Source organism: Thermothelomyces thermophilus, chromosome 2 (assembly GCF_000226095.1).
Source record: "Thermothelomyces thermophilus ATCC 42464 chromosome 2, complete sequence".
NCBI classification, from domain to species: Eukaryota; Fungi; Ascomycota; class Sordariomycetes; order Sordariales; family Chaetomiaceae; genus Thermothelomyces; species Thermothelomyces thermophilus.
Genome location: NC_016473.1, coordinates 5,035,211 through 5,050,647, shown reverse-complemented (window position 1 = coordinate 5,050,647; position 15,437 = coordinate 5,035,211). Strand labels below are relative to the sequence as shown.

Sequence of the window (15,437 nt, the reverse complement as noted above, 5' to 3'; positions counted from 1 at the left end):
ATGAGCAAAGATTGCCCGAAGCCGCGCGACAGTGAGTTTTCCCTCACCCGTCTCTCGCGTGAGCGATTGCTGACCTTGCTGCAGTGTCGCGTGTCAAGTGCAACAACTGTCAGCAGATGGGTCACTACAAGTCTCGATGCACGAATCCCTCTGTGCCCGACGAGGCGGGCAATGGCAATGATACTGGCGTTGCCGAGAACGACACTTTTGATAAAGCCGACGCTAGCGCTAGCAATGGCGGGTATGCCGCTGACGATTGGTGAGGAGGGTTATCAAGCTGGCTATCCTATTCAGGGTGGGAGTTCAAGCTTTCGGTCCCGGGAGAGATAACGATCGTATACTTTGGCTGATCTGTGGCCATTTTCTACGAGCCTTGTTTCATGACGGGAAGATGATGGATAGACAGGTATAGCGCCCGAGATAGCCAGGCAGTGGGTAACTGATTCGGCCAGGGAAATCACTCGATGATCTGAGAATTGACTTGTGAATGATAGAGGTGGTTATCGGCTGTGATAGCGCCGGAGTCCATACCGAACTCGTACGTACGGTTGGCTGCTCGGTGGCTCTATTTTGTCAGAACCCCGATGACGTGCGGCATGGTAAAGTACCAGGGCTCGCCCTGCAGCTGGCACAAGTCAACCTGGCTCCAGGGGGCGACCTCGGTGAGCCACTTGCCCGTGTCGCGACACATTTCGCAGCCGCCGATGAGGTGCGGCCAGAATATGCCAAGGAAGGCTGGGGGGGGGGGGGAGCAGGTCAGAAACGCGATCACGGCAGAATAATGGCACAGGCAGAGAGAGGAGGGAGGGGGGAGAGGGAAAAGAGAAGGAGAAAAAGACGAGCGGGGAGGGGGAAGGCGACCAACTCACCCTGGTACAGCCGCATGCTCCAGCCCTGCCAGTGGAAGCACCTGACGTGCTCGTAGACGTACCAGCGCCCGCCGGGCTTGAGGAAGCGGTAGAGCTGGGCCATGTTGCGGCGCGGGTCGGGGATGCTGCACAGGCACATGATGGTCACGATGCAGTCGACCCTCCCGAGGGGCACCCGCCCGGACGCGGCCAGGTCCTCGATGCCCAGCGGCACGATCTCGTAGGTCCCGTCGTCCAGCCCCGCGGCCGCCACCTGCCGCCGCAAGAGCGAGTGCACCGTCGGGTTGGGCTCGACGCCGTAGATCTTGCGGATGCCGCCGCCGCCGCCGCCACCGTCGCCGCCGCTGGTGGACGCCGGCAGGTTCTGCGGCGTGTAGAGCGACACCCACATCCCGGACCCGGGACCGACCTCGAGGACGGTGCCGGACACGGCGGGGTGCGGTGGGGCGCCGGCGGCGGCATCGCTGTCGGAGGAGGGTGCTGGAGTCGTCGGCGGGGGGGGAATGATGGCGCCGCCGGCGACGCGGCCCTGGAGGAGGGGCACCACGTTCTTCTCGGCGTTCTGGCGCACCGTGGGGCCGACGTGGGCCCAGAAGCGGCCGAACCAGGCCGACCGCAGACGGGAGGGGGACAAGAGGGTGGCGAAGTCGCGGGCGAGCAGGGCCGAGAGGACGGTGGACGGCAGGAAGGAGAGGGCCAGCCCCATGAAGAGGAAAGGGTCGACCAGTGAGGCGAGGGCCGGGGGCAGCATCTTTTATTTTTAGGGCGCCGCTTGTCGAGACGCTGTGTATGGCGGTGGCGGAGGGATTGGGTGAATGAGTTTGAGTGAGAGAGTGAGAGTCCCGGTGGATGGGGTGAGTGAGTAAGTACTTGAGTGAGTGAGTGAGTAGAGTGAGTGATCAAGGCAGATGAGAGGTAAATAACCAAATATGGTCAACTACACTAAGGAGCAAAACAACTTCGCGAGGCAAGGGAAGCTAGCTTAGCGAGAAGATAAAGGGGAGGGGAGCAACGGTGAGGAGTGACTACTGCAGCGACGTTATGGCCATTCTTCCACCGGAAACTTCCCGGAGACTTCTTAGCCGGAATGTGGATTCGTCGATGAAGGAGACCTGGCGCAGGGCAGGTTGGGGCAGGGCAGCGAGTGGAACAGGGGCCGAAGTCAGTAGGTTGATGCCGGGCAGGGTTAGGGCTAGATATGGCTGCAACTATCCGTAACATCGGGTATGTGCGAGGTGCGGAGGTCTGTAGTCCGCAGCTCGTTGAATAAGAATAACTACTGTAGGTAGTGTGAGATAAGAAAGCTTGGCGCTCGCGCCTGGTTTCTAGCCAACCACAAGCTCCCGATAACTACCGGGTATCCCAGGTACCTCTGTACTTACGTCAAGTGGCAGCGGGCCACTATGACCACGCTGGCTGCATTTGTGGCCTTCGCCTCTTATTATTGCGTGTAAGTGTTGCTTGCGCTTCAGCAGCCTCGACCTCGCCCCGAAACCTCGACGACTCGGCCGCCCACCTTAGTCCACCTTAGCCCACCTTCCACTTCTCGTCGCTCATTATAGACGTGCTTGTATCCCATCTGGCATCGAGGATACCGCGGCGCCCGCGCTCTGCACCGCCGTCAATTGACTTTACGGGAACCAAAAGTGGACAGCCTGGCCAGAGCGGCCGCGGCGCACTTGCCATGAGGTTACTCAAGACGATCCTGCTGTCGCTCTTGACGCTGGCGCAGGTTGCGCTCTGTGCCGAGGACTACTACAAGGTGCGATCCCGCTCTCCTCCCTTCTCCTTGCCCCTGCCGCCTAACAAAAAGCCTTCCAGGTCCTGGGTCTCGACAAGCATGCCACCGAGAGGCAGATCAAGTCCGCCTACAGGCAACTAAGCAAGAAATACCACCCCGACAAGAACCCGTAAGCTCTCTTCCCTCCCGGACTTTTTGTTTTTCCCCTTCCAGGCTGACATGACTCTCTCCACACAGAAACGACCCGACAGCCCACGAAAAGTTCGTGCTCGTGTCGGAAGCCTACGAGGCGCTGTCGGACCCCGAGTCGCGCCGGATCTACGACCAGTACGGCTACGAGGGCTACCAGCAGCGCAAGCAGCAGCAGGGCGGCGGCGGGCACGCGCACGACCCCTTCGACCTCTTCAGCCGCTTCTTCGGCGGCGGCGGCCACTTTGGCAACCAGCCGGGCCAGCGCCGCGGCCACGACGTCGAGGTCAAGGTCGGCATCTCGCTGCGCGACTTCTACAACGGCCGCACGACCGAGTTCCAGTGGAACAAGCAGGAGATCTGCGACGCCTGCGAGGGCACCGGCGCCGCCGACCGCGTCGTCCACACCTGCCAGGCCTGCGGCGGCCGCGGCGTCCGCACCGTCCGGCAGCAGCTGGCCCCCGGCATGGTGACGCAGGTGCAGATGCAGTGCGACGCCTGCGGCGGCCGCGGCAAGAGCATCCGCCACCGCTGCAAGGTCTGCGGCGGCGAGCGCGTCGTCCGCCGACCGACTACCGTCTCGGTGACGGTCCAGCCCGGCATGGCCGACGGCGTCCGCATCGCCTACGAGAACGAGGCCGACGCCCACCCGGACTACGTCGCCGGCGACCTGATCGTCACCCTGTACGAGAAGGAGCCCGAGCTCGAGGGCGAGGGCAACCCGGACCGCGTCGACGGCGTCTTCTTCCGCCGCCGCGGCGACGACCTCTTCTGGCGCGAGGTCCTCTCCCTGCGCGAGGCCCTCATGGGCGACTGGACCCGCAACATCACCCACCTCGACGGCCACGTCGTCAGGCTCGGGCGCAAGCGCGGCCAGGTCGTCCAGCCGAACCACGTCGACACCATCGTGGGCGAGGGAATGCCCAAGTGGCACGAGAACGGCGACAGCGTCTACCACAAGACCGAGTTCGGAAACCTCTACGTCGAGTACACCGTCGTGCTGCCGGACCAGATGGAGAGCGGCATGGAGAAGGAGCTGTGGGCCCTCTTCGAGAAGTGGCGGGCCAAGAAGGGCGTCGACCTGCACAAGGACAGCGGGCGGCCCGACAAACCTATTATGCATGATGAGGCGCATGAACATGAGGAGTTATAAGATAGACAAATAGACCGGCGCGTTGTTGTGTGTCACGTATCCTATGACTGTATATATATATATACCCACATACATACCCACTTGTAGCTGCGCACTACAACCTTGTTTGGGCAACCACCGTAAGGTATGGTATTCCCGCTAGAATGATGCTGATTAATCACCTTACAAGTACCAAGCATCGAGATATTCGCTAGGCATTCGTGCATCATCACCCTCTTTGTGTAGTTCGTAACGAGGTATCATTGATCAGCGTAGCCGATATATAGAGGATTATCGCGCATCAGCGTCAGAGAAGGACACGCAAGCATCACGTCTAGTGTAAGTAGCAATCAGAAACAACCAAGGAAAAGAAACGGAAACAAAACAAAATAAACAAAAAAATACATATGGAAAGAAAAAGGAAATGAACAGTCAAACGCAAAAAAAGCAAAACATCAGAACATTCATAAAGTCATCAGTCATGATCATCACCATCATGCCCAAGTCTGCGACCGCCCCATGCCCCTCTCGTAAAGCTCCTCTTCCCTTCTCCGCCTTCGCCGCTTCCGTTCCTCATGATAATAATCATCATAGTAGTAGTCGTTGTCGTCGTCGTCAGAAACCTCCCTCTCCCTCCCACGAGCTCGCTTGTCCTCCGCATGCCTGCTGCTCTCTCCTCGCTCATCCGCCTTCCACCTCCGACGACTCCTTTCACCTCTCTCATCTCTCTCATCCTCCTCCTCCTCCCTTCTCCGCAAACGCCTACGACTATCCCCGTCATCATCCCTCCTTCGTCTCCGCCTGCTCTCGTCCCTGTCATCCCGGCTTCTGTCACGGTCACGATCACGATCGCGACTCCTTTCTCTCTCCCGATGCGATAGCCTCCGCCGCTCTTCTCCCGTTCCATCGCCTCCGCTCAACAGACTCCCACTTAGGATTCCACTAATCAACCCCAGCCAGCTGCCCCTTCCCTCTAGTACTCCAGTGACGTTGCGTACGATACGTTCTACCGCCTCCGCGTCCGTCCCGGCAACTCCCCATTCCCCTCGCATACTCATCCCGTTGGCGCCGCGCGGGCTCCGGTACTCAAAGTCCCCGCGCCGGCTATGCCACGCCGAGCCGCGTCCACGTATAGGACTAGATCCGTCAAGGGGCCGACCTTCAGCGTCGAAGCGGTCCGGTAGCATCTCTATCGCTTCTTCGTCGTCGGTTTCGGGTTCCGAGCTTGCATCCTTGCCATACACCCGGCGACCGGGAGTTAACGGCCGGTCCGCGGACGGATCAGAGTTACGACGCCGGCGCGAGAAGATTCGGTTGTCATCGCTTTCACTGGCTATCTCTACCGCGTCCGACTTGGCTCCTTGCTCCTCATGATGGCGACGAAGTGTGGCGGATGATTTGGGGGAAAGCGGGACGAAGACGACAGACTTGGAGGTCCGAGGAGTGTCAGGTGCATCCGTCTCCGATGTTGTATTGGCTGGCGGGGTGAAGAGATTCGCTGGCTTTACACGATCTACAGGCACGTTTCGTCAGTTCAGAACTCCCGGATGCAGCACAACAGCGGTTTCCGGTCTTTCAAGAGGCCCCGCGAGACGACGCACCCTTCTTTTCACCAGCAGCGGAGCGAACGGCAGCTTCTGCCTCTGGAGTGGAACGACCAACACGGGAAGCTTCACTCACATGTTCAGGAGCCGTGGGGTTTGGCGGTGGAGCCATGGGCGGAGGTACGGCACCAGTGCCTACAGCCGAGTTGGGAGGCGGGCCCGGCACTGGCGGAGCATACGCTGTGTACGCCGAGTCTGGAGGATAGGGTGCGTACTGTTGGTGTAGATTCGTGGTGGCGATGTTAGGATGCTGTGTGAAGCCGTTGGTAGGAGCCGGAGCTCCTTGGGTTGCCGCTGGCGGAGGGTTGTAGTACCCGCCAGACGCATGCGGAGGTGAAGGGGCTCGGCGGCCGTAGGTCTCGTTTTCGTCCGCCGGGTCTTCGTCCGCGTAGCCTATCGTTGTCAGCCTGCTGTTTCAGAGAGCTCTTACAGGAATGACTTACGACGCCGGTCCCTCTCCCTGCCCCTCTCCCGTTCCTTCTCTCTATTTCTCTCCCTATCTCTCTCGCGGTCCTTGTCGTCTTTCTCCTTCTCCTTCCCTTTCTCTTTTCTGTCATTGAGTTTTTTCAGGCCAATGGCGGCTGCGCCGGCCGCTGCAGCACCAGCTGCGAGGTCCCGCAGCCTACTTCCACTCCGCTTCTTCTCTGCCTTCTTGTCACGATCCGTCTCCGACTCGCTGTCCGCAGAGTAGTCGTCGTCACTCCTCCGCCTCCTGCTGTGCCTCCTCCTACGCCTGCGACTCCTTTCCTCTGCCGCAGACTCGTACCCCTCTGAAGCGGCCCCTCTATCGTCCTGGTATGAGGGGTCCGCGTACAGGGGTTGGGCCCCGTACTCAACCATGCCTAACTCAGGATCAGCGACGGAAGAGTCATTGTCGGGGTACATGGGTTCGGACCGACTCAGGCTTCTGCTCCTGCTCCGGCGATGATAGTCGCGCGCATCGCGGTCGTAATACTCGTCATCACTGAACTCGCGCTCCCGTTCGCGGTCATGCTTTTCCTCTTCCTTCTTCTCCTTGTGTTTATCATAAAGCTTCTTAGCGCCGGCGCCAGCGAGGCCAGCGGCCAGTATCTCGGCACCGGTACGGAGGCGCGAGCGGGAGCGGCTCTTTCCGTCTCTCGACTTGCTCTTGTGGCGGTAGTGCTGGACCAAACCGGCAACGGCTGCCGTGCCCAAGCCAGCCTTGGCAACTGACGAGGCACGGCTCTTCGACCGCTTTCGGCTGGGAGACCTGTCGGTGTCACTATCGCGATGGAGGGTTCTGCCACGGTTCATCTCCTCCTTTTCAATCTTGCTGCTCTGGTAATACTTGGCTGCACCCGCAGCCGCGAGGGCAACAGCAGCGATGCCGAGGCCAGTCTTCAGCCTAGAATGAGGGGGCCGAGAGCGAGAGCGAGATCGGGAGCGAGATCGGTAGCGTTCTCTCTCATCGTCGCCGTACCGCTCCTGGTAAGCGCTGTGTGCGCGCCTCGCAACCTCGGTGCCAAGTGCGCCAAGGGCAGCACCAGCAAGAACCTTGCGGCCGCGATGTTGCTTATACTCACCGTGGGAGTCACGCCTCGATGCAAGAATCGCAGAGATGCCGGCTCCGGCGAGAGCTCCTTCGGCGATATGACGCTTCCGGTGCGGGCTGCTCGATGAGCTACGTTCCCGCCGAGAACCGCTGCGCCTTACGTAGTATTCGTCGTCAGTGTCGCCACCATCGCTGTAGCTTTCACGATGGTGGTGGCGATGGTGGCGATGGTGGTGGTGGTGCCGGTGCCGGTGGTCATCGTCATAACGCGCCATCGCGTACTCCTCCTCACGGCGCTCTCCCCGGTAAGGGCCGACTTCACGAGACTCACGGTGATAGTAGTACTCGCCGTCGCGCGAGCCCTGGCGGGCAAGGGCAAGCTCCCGGTTGTCTGCGTTCTGCTCCCGGATGACTACAGTGGCCGGAGGAGCCTCTTGCAGGATGATTTTCTGTTCCGGGGCGCGTTGCCGGATAACGATGGGAGCAGGTGCTGGCGGTGCGGGCTCGTAGTACTCGGTTTCCTTGCGCCAGCGTTCGACATCGGCACCTCCGCTGGAGAAACCCTCGTCACGGCGTTCTTCGACCCGGCGCTCGAGACGGACCTCGCCGCCATGGGAATCCCGGAGCTCGACCCTCTTCTCGACACGTACGTCCGTTTCCCTCTCGTCGTCCCAATACGAGCGTCGGTCCCAATCCCGGGGCGAACGTACGTCATCGCGATCGACCCGTTCAACCTCCTTGGTTGACTCGTACACGACCCTCCCGTGATCTCTATCGATGCTGCGGTGGTAGTCGTCCTCGCGGACCCGCTCATCACGCTCAACGACCCTCTCGCGCTCCACTACCGCGCTGCGGGGCCCATCTCCACGATACTCTACCCGGTCAACTCGGGCGTAGTGGTCATCCCTGGGGTCTCGCTCCCGCTCTCGTTCAATGACCTGACGCTCGACGTAGGTTGCGCTGTGTGGAGAAGGATCGTACGCTGACCGAGGCCGCTCGGGGATGTACATGCGCTCGAGGCGGCGGTCCACCTCGACAATCTCGTCCCGGCTGGAGCGGCGAACGGGAGCATAACGGCTACGGCGCTCCTCCTCGACGACGTCCACCTCGCGCTCGATCCGCTCGACGCGGTCAGGCGTTACCTTGTACCGGCGCACAGTCGTTCTCCGGTACCCCTCATCGTCTGAGGGAGACGTGTCCCGCTCCCGCATGTAGCGGGACTCGCGGTACACCTCAGGCATAGCGAAGTGAGAATGCCGTCACACACGGTGTAGTGCAGTGAGAGGTCTTTCAGAGTTCGGTTTAATGTCGTTTGCGAGAATTAGATTAAGCCCAGGAAAAGCAATGAGTAGAGCTGACTTCCGAGTATCAAAAGCAAACGGAAAATCGCAAAACGGCAAAACACAAAGCGATGGAGTTGCAGAATTTCCAAGGCAGGCGGGGCGGGGGGGGGAGAGAAACACCTGTGAGAAAGAGTCACGGTGGTATATGAGGGGGCCTTGTGGACCGAGAGGAAGGAGGGGGCATGGGATGGCTGGGGCGGGAGGGTGAGATGCGCCTGCCTTGGGCGCAAGGGCAGCTGGTGCTGACGAACCTTGGCTCGCATGCACCTGCCTCGCATGCACCTGCCGTGACAAGGTGCATTACGTTTTTAGGTAAGCACCTATGTATGCATGTACGTACACAAGAGAAAGTTGCATCCCCTTGCAGAAACCAACTGCGGCGCCGCTCGCCTCTCTTCGTAGAGGATGCCTCACTTTCGGGTTAGCCACATCGGCCATGCCAGGGCTCAAAGCTTGTTGGTTTCCCTGCTGGTGTTGGCCGACGGCAGCAACCCGTACAACAGTCCAGATCCTTCTTCTCCTATTTTTGACGAAACAAGTCCGCTCTGAGACGAAGCGACGGAAGAAACGGGTCGCCATGGTGGCGGCCTTGCCGGGTTAGTGAGGCGTGTGATTCCCAACAGATCGAGGCACGCCGTAGACAGGATGTTGCATCGCGCCGCCCTCAGCCACGCCGCACACGTTGGGGCCTCGCGCAACAGTGGCTGGAAGTTGCACCCCTCACAAAAGGCCAACTGACCCTCGCAAAAGACGGTGATATGGTCGAAGAAACCAAACCCGTCTGGCCTTTGGGAAGTGACTAGAAGCGGTAGGCAGCTACACCCTCCTAAAGATTGCTGGTCTTGTGCTCCTATCAGGAGGTTTGCTCAATGACCCACTGTCGCACACACCCGGGACCAAACGTCTCGTTACCTCATGGCTCATCTAAACTCCTGGGCCGTCTCAGGTACATACCTTCGAGAGCATGACGGAACGTAAGCAGGTGCACAACCTTGGAAGGGCTCCGATTGTGGGACGCACGAATGCCGACACGGCCGACCGCCCCACAACAAACGCCTCGACGTGTGTGATTGGGATACGTACCGGGATTAGCGTCGACGAGGCGCAGCCTTGTGACTTGATCACCAGTGTTTCCGAGGTTGGGACTCGTGGCTTGCATTATGATACAAACAACGGAGTATGGTGTGAGGATGAATGCTACATTTAAACAAAGTGAGGGCGCAAACAATGCTCTCAAGGCTAGTGGGTCTTGTGAAGAGAGAAAAATTCGGGGATGCCTCTGCCATCAAGCTGAGTTGCCAACTTGGCTGCCTTGAAACCGTCATTTCCAGGTCAAAAGCGTAGCCTTGTCCAACCAAAACGGTGCGACCGAACTCTAATAGGAACAATGCTCGAGACCCCAAAATTCGACAGTAGCTCAGGGTCAGTTGGCCGTTCCGCAGCGTGGTCGGCCCTACCCCTCCCCCGCAATCAGTTCTCAGGCACAGCATTCTGGTCGCATTTTCTTCAAGGCAAGTGGTATAGATTGTTTCCATAAAGGCACACTTGGAAGGAGAGTGTTCAAACCTGCTTTGAGTGTTACCAGCACATCGAGATTGGGGAAGTATTAATGGCCAACAACATTGGGACGTAGTTATTGACTTCCTGGATTTTGGCCTTGGTGAAGCCATTTCGTCATAGGAGCCCCACTAGGGTGTTGAAGCTGGAGAGAGGGGCAAGTGCGCCATGGCCGCACCCAGAGCGAGGCGAACGCCGAGAAGGCCATTCCCGAGAAGCATCGAGTTGAACCAGCATCGAACTGCTCCTTGCAAGTCTTTCAAGGGCGTTCCCTAAAATCTCAGGCAATTCACCGGGTGGGTTCCTTCTTACGGATAATTCTAGCATAAGTTACCTTGCTTGAGCCTCAACTTCACTGGATTCTTCGCAAGGCTATGGCGATTACGACGGAGAGTCTAACGCTTGTTAGACTCCCAGCCTGCCTTAGTACTACCGACCAGAAATGAGAAGACCCGGTGGGGGATGGTCATCAATCATCGATGAACAACAGCCAGTGGTTGACAGCGAGGCAGCAAAACGTTATCCATGATTGAAGGCTTACCGTTGTACTCAACCCTCGCGACGGTTCTAGACTGGCGTTGAACAAGTGCATACGTTATAAACCTTATGGATCGTCGTACGCTCACGTAGGCTGATGTAAAGTTGGGAAAGGTGGCTCCAAGGGCCTTGCATATCTGGCTTTTCGATGAAGAGCACCTTCAAGCTGCCGACCACATTAGAACTCGGATTACGGCTTTCCATTGCGGTGTGGCATATTCCGAAGCATACGGGCCTAGCCAAACCTGCCAGAACCGCGACTCCGAGGAGTTGCCCTGATGGGGCCTTCATCACCGGTCCCATGGGATCGGTCGGCTTGCGCTGATCGAACCCTACCACAGTCGTTCAAAAGCGCATCTTCAGATTCCATGTAAAGCTACGCCGATGAACCCGGACCCCCAATATCATAGCCTCCATCCCTGTGGTCGTGTGTGCGAAAAGCCGCCGCAAATCCATGCAAGTTTTGGAAGAACAAAGGGAATCCGAGGAGTCAACACCACGCCTTGCCCGAGTCGAAGCCAGCTTAGTCGAAGAGACCGAAACCCATGTCCTCGTCCGACTCTTCCTTCTCTGTAACAGGTTGTTAGCGTCAGGGGTATGCAAATGGCCGTGAGAGCCGAGGTTTGCGGATAAGGACTCACCCTCCTCCTTCTTGGCCTCCTCCTTGGTCTCCTCAGCAGCAGCACCAGGGGCAGCGGCGGCGGCGCCAGCGGCAGGGGCAGCAGCACCACCGCCAGAGCCAACGGCGGAGAGGAGCTCCTTCACATCCTTGCCCTCGAGAGCCTGCAATGTAATGCACCGGTCAGTCAACCTGTTCATTGCTTCGATTCCCGTGTCCGATTGCGAAATCGTGCGTCTCCGGTCTTCGTACCTTGGCGAATAATGAGGACCAGATAGGCTCAACGTCGTTGACGTTGGCGGCCTTGATGAGGGTCTGGATCTTGTCGGACTAGACTCGACCGTTAGCCCTCCGCAACTCGTCGCATTTTTGACCTCGTGCGATGAAGCACGAGGCTCCAGGGGCAGGTTCTTACGGTGATCTCAACGCCGTCGTCGGCGAGGATCAGCGCCGCGTAGGAAGTGGCCAGCTCAGCGTTAGACATTTTGACTGTGGTTGTCGAGGCGCAAGGTGCTGTGACTCGAATGGGCTTCTTGACGTGGGATGTTGAGACCGAGCTTGAAATTCGCGAAGCGGGAAAATAATTAGTTGTGGGCAATACGAAAACAGAATAGCGTGGCCCTACGGTTGCCGGCTGTAATCTTAGGCCTGACAGCTGCAGGTTGGCTGTCAGGAAGTGAAAAGTCTTGGCATCCGTGATTGGTCCATGGTTCAACACAGCAGGACAAGCAGCCAGGATCTCTGGAGCGACCTGATCCAGTACACTACGGATTATGGATTAAATTTAGGTACCTGCACCTTAGTACTTTGTAAAGTACTCTGTACGTACTACCGTATGTACCAACATAGCAATTTTTCTTCCACGTACAGAACCAAAGACAAAAAAGGCCATTCTTGAAATGTATCACTCGAGCATTATCCATATTTGTCACCGCCACCCGTGGATAATCGTTACGGCTCTTCCCGCTCAGTCATCAAACAGGTCTTGGACTTACATGCATAACTACATCCGTACACTCCGGGCGTTGCGTGTTGAAATAGCAGGTCCACAGGTAATCAGGACCCATGCAGCCACCCCACCTACCTTTTTAAATCCCCCACCACTGACGTCGCGAACAAGACACCCCGAAGCTGTAATTGGGACCTGCACTTTCAATCACTTCGGCGCAAAGAAAGCACAGCCCATTTCTCCGGTCGGCAAATCAGTTACTCCTGTATGCCCCCGAGGTGAGATTCTAGTCCGCGCAACTTTTTCTAACTTCCAGGCGACAAGTTTCCTTACGAACCTCTGTGGCGCAGGGACTGGTCGAGTGTAAATCGGCCTCCAGATCGAGTCACGCGGGCGGCAAGTTCCTCCCACACCACAATCTATTAGAGCAAACCTATTTTGTCATTCTCGGACTCTGAAGAGCGAGCTAGCACTTTTCCCTACGGCATCTCTCTTTCTCCCCTCAAGAACGACTCCGGGCACCACCATGGACACTCCGGCAGTTCCAATGCCCAAGGATGAGCGCGAGCGTCAAATCCTCGACAAGCTCACTGCCATTCAGGACAAGCTTCTGCTCCTGAAAAGGGATCGAACACAATACATTAGAAGCCAGGATGTGATGGTGCTGCACGACCAACTGGTGGAACAGGTTAGGCAACTGAACGAGATTCGCAAGGGGGAGCACAAGGGAGAAAACCGATGTATGTTGACGATTCAAGCGGCTACCCCCATTTTAGCGACATGCTGACGGTTGCCACAGTGGACAAGGTTCTTGAGAGCTGCCTTCAGCTTATCTCATTGTTCTTCATGACGATCGGGCGGACGAGCGAGGTGCCAGCAGCTTATGCGCTCACATCGACCATCAAGCGGCTGCTTGACCACCTGACCGAAGCAAGGCTCTTCTCGGCCAAGGACCTCACTAGCATATCCAACACTCTCGACAGGTTGGAGGGCATTCTAGCGAATGACGAACCGCATCATTCCCCGTATCTCGCCGAGCTCTTGGCACACCGTTGCGCACGATGCAAATCGACGCTGGCCAAGCTGCGGGAGCAGCTTGATCAGCTGGATGAGCCAGTCCAGGTCGTATGGGAGCGACTGATTTCGATCCTGCGGTCGATGTCGCTCGCAAATACGAAGTCGAAGGTGAGAAATGGAAACGATGTCGATCGAAGCGACGGAGTCCTGACGGCGTGACAGTTCTCAACGACGGAGGTCCTGAAGCTCAAGGCGAAGTTGAGGGAAATCGAGGAATCAATGGTAGATGGCAAGTTTCTGGGCGAGGACGGCCAGGAGCTCCGGGGAAGCGAGGCGGTGGCTGAACTGCTTCGCCGGTGTTTGGCGTGGTCGGACATCGTCCTTGAGCGGTATGCGCCGAACACCTACACGATTTCCAACGGCTGCTAACTTTTCCCATAGGAAGGGAGTGATCCCGGACGCTTTCAAAGACAAGTACAACATTCTCATCAATATCCGCAACGACCTCGAAAAACTCTCCATCACGCAGGCTTGGTCGTTGCGCGAGACGGATCTCTACGATTTCCAGCGGCAGCTCGACAAGATTGATGAGGCGCGGGTCGACGGCAACTGGCTGGACCAGGACGGCAACCCGGCCGAGCTCTACGTTCAGCGCACGCTGTTGTACCTCATCCGGCGCAGCTACGGCTACATCTACCATCTCATGAACTCGTCCGAGCCCGTGTCGGAGGCGCTGCTGCCCATCTACAACCAGCTACAGACGCTGAAGCGATGCTTGATCGAGGTCAAGAATTCGGGGGGCGTGAGCTCTGTGAGGGAGTTGTATCCGTACAGCATGAAGGTCTGTCCGCTTTCTCTCTCTTGCCTACCCTATCGTCACGAGTCAGCTAGGGAGGACACTAACAGTATTACAGTTGAACTCGATCGACAACATGAGGGTAGATGGCAAATTCATGGTTGGCGATGACATCCCTGAGGGTCAGGGGAGCGTCAGCGAGTTGCTTGCCGAGTGTTTTGAGCTCAACTACGAGCTAAGAGTGGCCGCCGAGGAGGCCGCCGAGAGGCGCGAAGACGAAGAAAGTCAGTCCTCTGCTCCGCAAACGACTGCCTCATAATTGTCAGAAGTTGCCGGGGTCTTTTGTATGAGTATATGATTGTTTCTTATTTGGTTTATCCATTCGGTCGGGGCGTTTTAAGTAGGCATATGGTTGGTCTTTGTTGGCGGCAGCGCCGGTTAGCGGGTTCTGGGGTCTGGCGGGAGGTTGTGTCCCAATATGGTTCTGTACTCGACAGTATTGCTCCATTATGCTGCTAAGCTCACAGTCCGGCTCTCTCTCTCTCTCTTTTTCTTCCGTGCAAGGTAAACGCTCTCCGTCATGCGTAGTACGAACCATCACCTGGACCTCACCCCAATCGTTACCTTGGTACAAGCATCCAGGTGGTCATTCATCCCTTCATTTCTGGGTGCGGAACGCGCAAAGGAAAGGCCACATTTGAGCCTATACCCAATCCTTGTCAGTCATCATGTCACAGAGTTGGATATAAGACAATAGAAGAGAACACCGTGGAGGGCCGGTGTGGGGGAGGAAAACGGGACTAACGTTTTCCGCTCACATCCTCTCAAAAAAAAGTCTTTGATTGCGGCAGAGGAAACCCGAGTACGGGACAAGGGCAAGGGGAAAGGCCTACGAGGGGAAACGACTCACATTCTCAACGTCCCACACTCCCTCCTTGGCATACACGTCCTGGCGCAGGATCTCCTTGATCTCCTCGCGGCTCGAGGCTAGCACAACGATGGTGCTGCCGGCGAAGGAGAAGTCCTTGGGGTCGGAGGAGGTAGGCACCTCGTTAAGGACGGCCCCTGTATTTGTCGTTCTCCTTGTTAACTCACAGGACACCCTCTCGATGGACCGCTAGAGCAGCCAAAGGCGGCGTAGGAAGGGAGGGGCAGGGGACAGTGGAAGGAGAAGAGGAGGGAAAGGGAGGGTACGGGGGTTGGGGTGTTTCGACATACCGCCCATTTGGAACACGCCTGATTCCTTGACAGGACCAAGGTTGGCAAAGTGTTGCCTTTTCGATTGAGTGAAAGAAACACGGTCAGCGTCAGCTCATCCTGGCTCTAGGCTTCAATGAAAGGAGGGCGGGCCATGAGATCACGTTCGACCCGTACTCTGGGGAGGTTCACTTACGGTCGCACCGCTATCCTCTTCTCATGAGCGCCGGGGAAGTCGGGAACGACCACGAGCCATTCCATCTTCTTGGGCGCTTCTGTCGCCATGGTCTTGCGCTGCGCGAGGAGGAGACGAGTGGGTAGGGCGGCGTTGCTGCGGAATGGGGCAATGCAAGGGGTGTTGTTGTGGGAGAGGG

At 57.7% G+C, this 15,437-nt stretch overlaps 6 protein-coding genes across 6 annotated transcripts; 2 read left to right on the top strand and 4 right to left on the bottom strand.

The window, feature by feature from the left end:
- Positions 1–245: 245 nt before the first annotated feature.
- MYCTH_2302854 (uncharacterized protein) lies at positions 246–1,746 on the bottom strand. Its single transcript, XM_003662281.1, has 2 exons — positions 870–1,746; positions 246–735 (listed from the first exon to the last, which is right to left on the bottom strand). The coding sequence occupies exons 1-2, from the start codon at positions 1,618–1,620 to the stop codon at positions 566–568; spliced, it is 921 nt and encodes a 306-aa protein (XP_003662329.1). The 5' UTR covers positions 1,621–1,746; the 3' UTR covers positions 246–565.
- A 582-nt stretch (positions 1,747–2,328) lies between these two features.
- On the top strand, positions 2,329–3,973 carry MYCTH_2302852 (uncharacterized protein). Its single transcript, XM_003662280.1, has 3 exons — positions 2,329–2,631; positions 2,691–2,779; positions 2,848–3,973. Exons 1-3 carry the CDS (start codon positions 2,554–2,556, stop codon positions 3,950–3,952), a joined length of 1,272 nt encoding a protein of 423 aa, XP_003662328.1. The 5' UTR covers positions 2,329–2,553; the 3' UTR covers positions 3,953–3,973.
- Positions 3,974–4,293: 320 nt separating this feature from the next.
- Positions 4,294–8,586, bottom strand: MYCTH_2302851 (uncharacterized protein). Its single transcript, XM_003662279.1, has 3 exons — positions 5,979–8,586; positions 5,533–5,928; positions 4,294–5,444 (listed from the first exon to the last, which is right to left on the bottom strand). The coding sequence occupies exons 1-3, from the start codon at positions 8,287–8,289 to the stop codon at positions 4,426–4,428; spliced, it is 3,726 nt and encodes a 1,241-aa protein (XP_003662327.1). The 5' UTR covers positions 8,290–8,586; the 3' UTR covers positions 4,294–4,425.
- A 2,000-nt stretch (positions 8,587–10,586) lies between these two features.
- On the bottom strand, positions 10,587–11,653 carry MYCTH_110817 (uncharacterized protein). Its single transcript, XM_003662278.1, has 4 exons — positions 11,520–11,653; positions 11,357–11,434; positions 11,127–11,268; positions 10,587–11,055 (listed from the first exon to the last, which is right to left on the bottom strand). Exons 1-4 carry the CDS (start codon positions 11,586–11,588, stop codon positions 11,009–11,011), a joined length of 336 nt encoding a protein of 111 aa, XP_003662326.1. The 5' UTR covers positions 11,589–11,653; the 3' UTR covers positions 10,587–11,008.
- Positions 11,654–12,600: 947 nt separating this feature from the next.
- Positions 12,601–14,185, top strand: MYCTH_2058974 (uncharacterized protein; the record flags this gene model as incomplete). The annotated part of the gene is made up of 5 exons (XM_003662277.1): positions 12,601–12,793; positions 12,853–13,238; positions 13,293–13,459; positions 13,512–13,911; positions 13,985–14,185. The coding sequence occupies 5 exons, from the start codon at positions 12,601–12,603 to the stop codon at positions 14,183–14,185; spliced, it is 1,347 nt and encodes a 448-aa protein (XP_003662325.1).
- A 570-nt stretch (positions 14,186–14,755) lies between these two features.
- Positions 14,756–15,348, bottom strand: MYCTH_100127 (uncharacterized protein; the record flags this gene model as incomplete). Its single annotated transcript, XM_003662276.1, has 3 exons — positions 14,756–14,931; positions 15,085–15,140; positions 15,260–15,348. The coding sequence occupies 3 exons, from the start codon at positions 15,346–15,348 to the stop codon at positions 14,756–14,758; spliced, it is 321 nt and encodes a 106-aa protein (XP_003662324.1).
- Between the last annotated feature and the right edge of the window lie 89 nt (positions 15,349–15,437).